This window comes from Calliphora vicina, chromosome 4 (assembly GCF_958450345.1).
Source record: "Calliphora vicina chromosome 4, idCalVici1.1, whole genome shotgun sequence".
Classification (NCBI taxonomy): Eukaryota; Metazoa; Arthropoda; class Insecta; order Diptera; family Calliphoridae; genus Calliphora; species Calliphora vicina.
In genome coordinates this window covers 96,759,101-96,770,282 of record NC_088783.1, presented here as the reverse complement: position 1 = coordinate 96,770,282, position 11,182 = coordinate 96,759,101, and the positions used below count along the sequence as shown (strand labels likewise).

The window sequence follows — 11,182 nt, the reverse complement described above, 5'->3', positions numbered from 1 at the left end:
AAATTCTTTTTCCAAAAAAATTAATTAAAGAAATTTAAAAAAAAAAAATTTTAAAAAAAAAAATTAAAAAAAAATTTTAAAACATTAAAAAATGTTGATTTTGTTTAAATAAAAATATTTAAAAAAAAAATAATTTTAAGTATAATTTGGTGAAGGGTATATAAGGTTCGGCACAGCCGAATATAGCTCTCTTACTTGTTTTTAATGTATTAGTTAGTTGGCATTTAGTTACAGGTTTACCCATGATTAAGTTCTAACTAATTGTGCTGAAAGTAACCAATTGTGAATAACTTAAATAGGTAATTAAAAAAGTTAAGACTTGTGGATCGTTTATGAATATGCGCCAAGTGTTTAACAGTATTTTCTATGAAAAATCTTGTGTATAATAGTATTTCCCATAGAAAATCTTGGATATTGCTTTATTTTCTATAAAAAAATTGTGTATTACAATATTTTCTATAGAAAGTCTTGTGTTAAGATCTTACATGGCTTTGTTAAATGAAAGTAAATTTAACAGTATATGTTATATATATGAAAGTGCTCGGAAAGGCCTATCGACAAACGTATAATATGAACCAATCTATTAACCCGATGCTCATAATAGGTTAATAGCATCAGCCATATTATATATCGAAGTCTTTCCGAGCACTTTCAAATAATACTTATATTGATTAAATTTTCTTTCATATAACAATGTTGTGTAAATTTTGAGTTAATTGTTCATTTTCGAGAAAACAAAACTTTCATATAAAACTCACAATGGGTTATATTATATATCAGTCAAACGTCCTTTCCTATTGCCACATTGTCCAGAAGTATTATTCAGTATAGTAGATATTTACCGTTATATATAAAAACTTTAAAGGTGTAATTCATAATCCAAAAGAAAGCCGACAAATTGCTTCAAACGCTAAAAAAATTTAAAATACAAGCAGTTGTCACTATCTTTATTTATACCGAATTTTATATAGAAAATATTGTGTATAACATGATTTTATTTGCACTAAAAAAATAATTTTAAATTTTAGTACTTGAGGTTGAAAAAAGTACTATATAAATATTATTTTGATACCGAACAAAACATCCATTTTCCATCCCTGATTGTTATTGACACACGCAAAAGAAGAATATATTGGAAACTCTTTTTTCACATTTAAGTACTCAGTACTGAAAAGATTACTATTGTGAAAACTTGATAAATACAACAAATTGATTTAGTGAACACAAAAGCATATAAATTAAATATTTACAAAGTGTTAAATTAAAAAATGAGACAGTCATGAACTGCCATCAAATATTAAGTGGGGCCTGCAATGCAGGAGATCGATGTTTTGCAATTGGTTCGGTTGAAGGAATTCCATTTACTGTAAGAACACGAAACTTATTTGCTTAACCTTTTATGCAATATGTAAATTAGATAAATTAATGTCATTTATGTTTAATTATTTTCCAATTGCTAGTCTCAAGTCTTGAAAAAATAATTATATTTGTATGTACATATGTGTGCATATGTAAATATGAATGTATATATTATTTTATATGGAACTCGTAAATCTTCATAACTCACATAAAATCGTAGATCTCTCGTATAATAGTTATCCAATCGCAAATATATACCCTTAAAAACTTTTAAAAATAACAAACATATTTTTTTACACAAGTATCACTAGGTCATATTGATTTTACAAAAAGATTGCAATAGCTTGACTTCGAACTTCGGTAGAATCTTTGACGTCTATGGATCATTGGATTCACATACGATTTATTTGTTAATTTCTATGAAAATGTTAATGGTATATTGTTTCTAAACAAAGCGAAGCATAAAGGAGAAACTCATGGAAAAAAATGTGCTATTCTGTCATTGTGTACTTTTCAGAATAACTAAAAATTTAATTTTATACCATTTAAAAATCTACTAAAATCAGTGTATTTTGATATTAGAGGAATTTATAGTCGTGATTGTCAATATTTTTCTCGAGAAAATTTGTATGTATTGTACAAACCTGCTAAAGTAGCAAGAGTAATTTTATTAAGTTGAAACAATAAACTTTTATCGAATTAGACTAAACAGCTGATCAATTTTGTTACAACAGTAGTATATGAGAATGTTTCTAATATTGAAGGCTTTCAAGTAACTATTTTTAATTGGCCCTCGTAAAATTGCGAACTTTAATTAGCTTTTGCAGAAATTGTGCCACACAAGTATTAACCTCTGGTCAATGGGGCACAAGTCAGAGGACCGACCTATTGCAACAATTTTTGTAAAAAATTAAAAAAAAGGAAAACAACGTTCAAGAAATTTTTAATGTTTAATTTAAACAAACATTCTACAGACTGATACTGTTACATACCTTGGTATTCACTTGGATAGACGACTCACTTGGCGTCGTCACATAGAAGCCAAGAGACTTCACATGAAGTTAAGATCCTCTGGCCTTCACTGGTTAATCAATGACCAATCAAAATTAAGCCTTGACTATAAAGTCATCCTATATAAATGTGTTTTAAAACCAATTTGGACATATGGAATCCAATTGTGGGGAAAGGCCAATAATTTCAGTATTGAACTTATTAGAGGGCGCAATCGAAAATTCTTAGGACCATGACGGGTGCACCAACCATGGTACATAAGAGATGAGAACATCCACAGGGACTTGGAAGTACCACTAGTGAAGGATGAGTTTAATAAAGTACGTAATAAATACACATCTGCTCAAAATAATAGATACACCAAAATTTATTTTTTAAAAACGAAAAAAAATAATGGTATATTGTAAAATTATAAAAAAAATTCAGTCGATTTTTATTTATAGTTAAAAGGAGAGTAAAAAACAAAAACAAAATATTTCATAATTAATAATAAATATTATAAAGTAAATTAAATTTCTTAAATTTCGAAAAATTTGGTGCTCATAATAATAGATACATTTTTAAAAATTCTTATTAAACAAAAGCTAATAAATTTTATCTTAAAAAAATTAGTTTATTATTAAAGTAAAGCTAGTATCCAGTATATCCGCCTTTGTTTTGTAAAACTTTCTCCACTCTTCTGGGCATACTGGATATCAAGTTCTGACACTTCTCCAATGGAATCTCGTACCATATTTTTTGCGTTTTCTCCCATAAATCGTCTTTATTTTTGAAAACTTCCTTCGAAAGCCTTATCTTTAATTCACTCCACAAGTTTTCTATTGGGTTTAAATCAGGGGATTGGCTGGGCCAGCTTAAAACAGGTACGTTATTCTCCAAGAACCAGTTTTTAACTAATCTTGAACTATGTTTTGGGTGTTGTCCTGCTGGAATGTCCATATTAATGGCATATTTTCCGATGCATATGGAAGCATTACGTTTTCCAATATGTCTCTATACCCACTAGCATTCATGGTATCTTCTATTCGGAATATCGGACCAACACCATTCCATGAAAAGCAACCCCAAACCATTATGTTTCCCCCGCCATGTTTTACCGTCTTTTTTGTAAATTTAACGTGGAATTCTTTTCCTTTTGGTCGGCGTACATTTCTTTGGCAGTCGTTTCCAAACAAATTTATTTTTGTTTCGTCGCTCCATAAAATATTTCTCCATTTTTTTCGCCTTCACACCCGGACCATTGTAAGTGCTCTTTAGCAAATTCTAATCTTGTCTTGATATTTTTTTGGCGCATTGGTGGCACTTTTCTGGCAATTCTTCCCGGCAATTTAGCTTGTAAAAGACGACGACGAACTGTTTGTGGACTGATTTCGTTACATAGCTCCGCAGAAATAGCTTTCGATGATATGAAAGGGTCTTTTTTAACCATAAGGACGATCCGCCTATCTGTTTCTGGACTGGTTTTCTTTGGTCTACCGCGAGTTTCTCTTTTTTGTTTTTTAGATAAAGCATTTTGGACAAAATGTAAAGATCTTCCTATGCTCTTTGCTATTTCCCGTAATGATTTTCCTTGATTTCTCATCGTTTGAACAATTTTTTTCTCATCTTCGGTACAATGATGATTTCGTCCCATTTTCTTCAAAAGAGTCCTATTTTTTATAAAATTGTTGCTAAAATTTAAATTATACTTACTGTTTCACGTAAATAGGAACAAAAAATTGCACAAAAAAAAAATTGTATATAAACAAATTACAAATTACTGATGTGTATCTATTTTTATGAGCAAATAATTTTTTGTAATTCAAATAAATTCGTTTTTAAAAATCAACATGAAAGCAAATAGTTGCCAGATTTTTGACTGACATGACATTGCCAGATAGAAATTTTAATAATATGATGTATTCTTAACGCTTGCGAGGAAATTTTCAATGTTACCGCCATTTAAATTTTTTCCAATTAGGTGTATCTATTATTTTGAGCAGATGTGTATATACTGAAACTACAATGCCACCCGAATCCGCTTGCTCGGCTTATCACACAGACCCAAACCATATCAAGGCTTCGTAGAGGATATCTACCACCCCGCTAAGATAGGGTGAATTCCAAAATGAATGTATGCAATGAACCTTAAAAAGTCAAGCGATTCTTAACGCAACCGTGTCAATGTATCATATCGCAAAATGTATGAAAAAGTAAAAACAGGCAGTATGATAAGTTTTTTTTTTAATTTTAACTATGCGTTTGCATGCTTTTTCTTGTTAAAGTTATGACTGCATTGCATACATACATTTTGGAACTCACCCATGAGGTCCATTTATCTTTAAATACTCTCGTCGGAGAGCAATTAGTTTTAATTTTGGTTTTAAGATTTAACAACTTATTGTAAGGCCTAATGATATAGGCAGATTCAATAAATAAATATAAAGTAATAATAAAAAAAATGTGTAATTTATATTGGTGCTTAAAATGTATGAAAGTGAAAACATAATGAAATTACATAGAAATTTGTGTCTTTTGTAAAGTTTGTCAAATCAGAAACATAGTGCAACCGTCCATTTCAATTATTCTTAAACAATAAAGGTTCTTCCATCCATGTTACAAAATTTATTTTAACATAAACTTTTATAAATTTCAGAATGCATTTTATTACAACATTTTATTATTACTTTTATTACACCCTTAATTTTTTCCGCGAATTTCACTGAAAAAATATACTTTTGTTTAAGTATTATTTAAAAATATGCGGAACTGTTATCTTTTTGAGCAAAACTAGTATGTGCTAACTTTAGTGCTTGACGAAATTGTATTCCTTGTCAATTCACAGACAAATTTTATGATTGGACATCCCTCAGGCTTAGGTTAGGTTAGGTTTAGAAGGGTGTACACAAAGTGTACTTCCACCCAGAGACCTTGAGGTCCATTGTGATTCCCTTCGATAGAGATAGAAAAAGATAAAGATAATAGCATTAGAATAAGCAAAAAAGAAGTCCAAAATTCCGTCTGATAAAAAGAAGAAGAAAGAAAGGAAAGATTAGTCTTTTCACGGATTTGGACCTGCCGTAGAACGTCCCTTAAATAGCCACCCTATTCCCTTAATGAAACCTAGTATGTTGCTTAGTTTGCAGCCAGCAACATTACCAAGTTCATCCAGAAATCTATTTCCTAGCCATTTAAGTCTATGACCCTGTAGCATAGGGCAGTTGCACATAATGTGCTCTACTGTCTCTATCTCCTCTGCATCCCCACATACTCTACAGAAGTCCTGTGTGTCAGTATCCCACTTTCCCTTAAAGGCTCCAATTGAGCAGTGACCGGTTATCACTCCTACTAGAATCCTGAGATTGTACCTATCCAACTCTAACAGTGTCCCAGTCGCGTTCGCATTCAGTCTTGGCCATAAGGCCCTGGACACTTTGCAATCTGTTCTACTGCACCAGGATCGATTCGTGCAGTCCCGGAATCTTTCGTAGATTACCCTGTAGTAGTGACAAATGGGTGGTCTAACAGCCCGTTCCCTAGTGTCATGGTCCAAATCGGAACCATGTCTAGCAAGTTCATCTGCTACCTCGTTACCCTGTATATCACAGTGCCCTGGCACCCAACACAATCTCACTGAGTAATGTGCCAATAGCTCCTCCAGAGCTCTCCTACAGTCCTCTACTAGGTTGGAGTGTATTAAATGACATTCCAAGGCCTTCAGTGCTGCCTGACTGTCTACATATATTGTCACTGCAGACCCCCTATTTATGTGTGTCCCTATCAACTCTGTGGCTTTCCAGATCGCGAAGATCTCTGCCTGGAAGACGCTACACTCGTTAGGGAGTCTATATGAGCGCTTGATGTCTTGGTCGACCAAATATACCCCGGCCCCCGTACCAGAATCCATTTTGGAACCGTCTGTGAAAACTGCGCACCCATCAAACAGTTGATCGGATCCAGCCCACTTATCCCTAGTGGGGAATTCTACTGGGGGTGAAGCACCAAAGCTGAAGGTTGCGACCTTATAGTCAGAGATTCCAGATGGAGTAATGCCCTGACTAACAAGACCTGCTTCATACAGTATCATAGTGTGTCCCATCCGCAAGGATTTCACTAAGGAAGACTCAGATAGTCTGAGTAAGTTCCTTGCTGCCACACTTTCAACATATATCTCAATGGGTAGTAGATTCAGGATTATATCCAACGCCGCCTGCGGGGTGCTGCCTAGGGCACCTGTGATACCCAGACATGCACATCTTTGAGCCTTGTTGAGTATAGCCCTGTAGCTACGTTTCCTCATTGCCTCCCACCACACTGTGCAGCCATAAGTAATAATAGGTCTAACAACAGAAGTGTAGATCCAATTAACCATACTCGGTCGCAAGCCCCAGTTTTTGCCAATTGAGTTCCTACATGTATAGTAGGCATTAAGGCCCCTTTTCAATCTTTCCTGCGTATTTATTTTCCATGACAGTTTATAGTCAAGGAAGGTTCCTAAATAATTGGCTCCCCCTGATAAACTCAGCTCGACGCCGTCTAGTTTCGGCAATTTGAAGTTCCCTACCTTATACTTCCTAGTAAACAACACCAATTCTGTCTTTGATGGGTTTACACCCAGCCCGTTAGTCTTTGCCCAGGATGAGAGATCGCCAAGCGACTCCTGCATGATGTCACTGATAGTTGAGAGAAATTTTCCCTTAATCAGGATCACCACGTCATCCGCATAGGCGACTATCTTCCTACCCTTAGATTCGAAGGTCCTGAGAATAGGATTAACCGCCAGTAACCACAGTAGAGGAGAAAGAACTCCACCTTGTGGTGTACCTCTGGTAACCCGTCTTCTGATCACATCGTCCCCTAGGGTTGAATTGATAATCCTGCTTTCCAGCATTAAGATTATCCAACTCACTAGAAAGTCGTCGACCCCAAGTTCTACTAACGAGTTCCTAATTGCCTCTGTCCTGATGTTGTTAAAGGCACCTTCTATATCAAGAAACGCAGCCAAAGTATATTCCCTATGCTTCAGACTGTGCTCTATACAACCGACCACTTCATGAAGCGCACTCTCAACGGATTTACCCTTGAGGTAGGCATGTTGAGCGTTGCTAATGAGATGGGTATCTATATTGCTCCTTAGATGTAGATCTATCAGTCGTTCTAATGTCTTCAAAAGAAAAGACGATAGGCTAATAGGTCTAAAATCCTTTGGTTTCGAGTGGCTGGCCTTACCGGCCTTTGGTATGAAAACAACCTTGACCTCTCTCCACCCACGCGGCAGATACCTTCTACTGAGACAGGCCTTGAAGATATCCGCCAAGAGGAATAATGCCGTATCCGGGATATTACACAGCATCGCCGGAAATACTCCATCCGGACCCGGTGATTTATACGGGTCGAAAGATTTTACCGCCCAGGCTAGTTTTTCCCTAGTGACTATTCCCTCAATTTGTCTAGAGTCATGACTAGTTCCCTCAGGCATGTTAGCCCCCTGATCGTCAGCCCTAGTGCCTATACTTTCACAACCAGGAAAGTGTGTTTCCATAAGCAGGGAGAGTGTTTCCGAGCTAGATTCCGTCCATGAGTTATCAGCTCTTTGAATATACCCTATGACCTTTGGGTCTTTGGATAAAATTCTCCGAAATCTTGACATCTCATTGACGCTATCAACGGATTCACAAAAATTCCTCCATGAAGTCCGCTTCGCTCTTTTCAGATCTCCCTTGTATTTATTGAAGCACACCTTGTAGTTGTTCCAGTCTCCTTGTAATCCAGTGAGCTTTGCCCTATTAAAAGATTTCCTAACCGTCGACCTTTGAACTTGAAGTTCCTTAGTCCACCATTTTGGCTGTTTACGCCTACCGGGAAATTTCATTGGGCATGATGACTCATAGCTCTCATTTAATAAACGGGTGAAATTGTTCACCGTTATTTCCAAATTGGGTGGTATCAGTTCACATAAATTAAACTGTTCAAACCCAGTACGTACCTTATCATAAAAGGTTCCCCAATTTGTCCGCCTAGGATCCCTAAATGGTACCCTTAAGGACGAGTTAAAATTCAAAGTGAAGGTGATCCTACTATGATCCGAAAAGGAACAGTCCGTGGATACCCTCCAATCTCTAACGAAATTATCATCTTGGTTCGTCAAGGTCATGTCTATAACCGCCTGCCTATCTTTGTTCCTAAACGTGGGCATATTGCCCTTGTTACAGATAACTAGATTATTGACAGTTATGAAATCATAGACGCACTCACCTCTTTTATTGATATCAGCACTGCCCCATTGGCTGTGATGAGCATTTGCATCACATCCCATAACCAGGATAGCACCTCTCCTTTTTGTATACGCCGTTAGCTCCTGCACCTCATTGCCTGGTGGATCCACTGCATCATACGGCATGTACACCGAAGCCAAAGTCAGCGTCCGCTCACCCCTGGTTTCCCTATTCACAACAGTGATGTCACCGCCCTTAAAAGAATGAGAAATTATTAGTTTGAGTTCTCTCCTTGCCAGGATACACGTTCTTACCTTGTCCTCAGTGGACGGGATAAATAACGTGTATCCCGCTATCCCTAACCCGCAAACCTTATTTTGGTTAATCCAAGGTTCTTGGATCAGGGCCACATCGGTCTGGGATTTGGTGAGAAAGTTTGCCAATTCTGTTGAGGCCGCTTCACAATGATGCAGGTTTATCTGCACCACCAGCAGCCTCTTTGGTAGTGTCATGTTTCGAATACCGAAACCTGACAGTGCCAAAACCAAAATTGACAACCCCTTTCACCTTGTCCAAAATCTCGAGGGATTTACGATCCACTGCGACCCGGAAATCCCTCCCGTTGTTCTCCTTACACACCATGGAGGCTACCGCCTTCCATTGGTCTATATGGAGATCAACATTCTGTTTTTTCAACAGTGCCAATATGGTTTCCACCGGTCTTACGGGTGGAGGAATCCATACTGTCACTATTGACCTTAATGGTAATTCTGAAGCGCGTATCACTTCAAGTTTTAAGGCTGGATTAAGGTCGCCAAGTTTCCCAACTACGGTCCTTAAAAATTCAAATGAATTTTTATTTCCGCAGTTTATGACCTTGACTCCCTTAGCCCAGTCAGCACCTTTAAAAGATACGTCTTCAGAGCTACCACTATGGAAAGCCATCTCATCCAAGAGTCTAGCCTCAAGCAGCTGCCATTGATCGGTACTGATCTTCCCATCCGGATCATTCCGATCAATAATCGCTGCCTGAAGATATACGTCCTTACTCAGGGACTTCTTTAGCTTCTTTGTTGACGAGGAAGGCTGGTCGTCCCCAGATCTAGCCCTCTTAATGGTCTCCTTTTGGTTACCCTTAAGAGTGCTAGATGGGGTTACACCAGCATTCCCCGAAGCCTTGCTGCATCCTGGTGCCTTCGATGACGAGGTTTGAGGACCACCGGATCCGTTTCCCTTAATGTTACCCATACGGGCACCCTTAAGAGAATCGGCCGGAGGATTCTTCATTCCCTTCGCACCTGACCCCATTATGGGAGGCTTCTTGTTACCATCCACAGTTCTAGCCGAAGCACCGATTTGTAGGATGGTAGAAGAGCCCCCCTCCTTAGTTGTTACCGCACTGCTAGTGGTTGGAGCTGTCGACCTTATACCCTTTTGGGTGTCAGCCAGATCGACAGCAGCTACCACTTGCTGCTCAACAGGAGAAGACTCTCCCAAGAGTACACTAACAGGGCCGTAGATTCTTTCAAATCTAGCGACGTCCTGTCTGTGTTTCTTGAGAATCCCTCAGGCTTAGTCGGGCTTAACAATATAACATGATAGGAGACCTTGTGAATTGACCAATCATATATATAAACAATTTGAATGTAACTTTACACCACATAAACTTTGTATCTTGTTCCGTTAAAACACAGATAGAACGACAGATTTCTTGAGTTTTGAGACAGTTTTTGTATGTATAAAAGAATAGAAAGAAAAACCGTTAAAACTTTAAATATTAATTATATTTACAAAAAAAAATCTCAAAATTGAAACGGTTGTTGTTGCCACCGCAACCTCCATAGATGAATTCGGCGCATTCGTTGGAATCAGTTTTGTAGGACCAAGATGGGATGTAAGCCGCGTAGGCAATCAAACCCTTACCGTCCATGGCATGTTTCAAACAATGCACGATGGGGCCAATGACCAGTTTTTTAGGCAATAAATCACAGGAAAAAGCTAGGAAAAATTTCGTACAGATGATAATAAGAAGTTTCTAAATCTTCAGTAAAAAATTTAAGTCAATCGGACAGTGCCACGCCCATTTACAGTAGGTGGATTAAAGTGCAACTGCGGATGCAGATCACTGGAAAATAATAAGTTTCTGACTTTCAATTAGGTCACATTAATGCTCACCAAAGACTTTAGTAATCATTTCAAGTCAATCCGTCTACTGCCACACCCACTCTCCTGACAGGAGATATATGCATGGCGATAGGCGGATCTTGAAATTAAGCGAGAAGCTATCACTAGTTATGGAGAAATCGCCCTAAAATTAGGTGTCATGTTTTCTGTGTATATGAAACTTATTTGTGTTGAATTTTATTTTAATACGAACATCTGTAAGAAATCTATGCTCGTTAAAATGATTTTTGGAAGTGGGCCTTATATGGGAGCTTTGATTAATTATGGACCGATTGTTATAAAATTTGGTGACATGATTTTGTATCTATATAACTTATTTGTATTGAATTTTAATGGAATACCCACATTTTTAAGAGATGTATGCTGGTTAAAGTGATTTTCGGAAGTGGGTCTTATATGGGAGCTATGACTAAGTAAGGACTGATCGTCACAAA

The 11,182-nt window shown here is 37.1% G+C and overlaps 1 protein-coding gene across 1 annotated transcript in view; it reads left to right on the top strand.

The window, feature by feature from the left end:
- The first annotated feature begins 1,173 nt into the window (after nucleotides 1-1,173).
- Rbcn-3A (Rabconnectin-3A) overlaps nucleotides 1,174-11,182 on the top strand; it is a 452,485-nt gene continuing 442,476 nt past the window's right edge. The window contains exon 1 of the mRNA XM_065506903.1: nucleotides 1,174-1,366. Within this exon, the coding sequence (XP_065362975.1) occupies nucleotides 1,280-1,366 (87 nt within the window). The 5' untranslated portion in view covers nucleotides 1,174-1,279. The remainder of the gene's footprint in view (nucleotides 1,367-11,182) is intronic.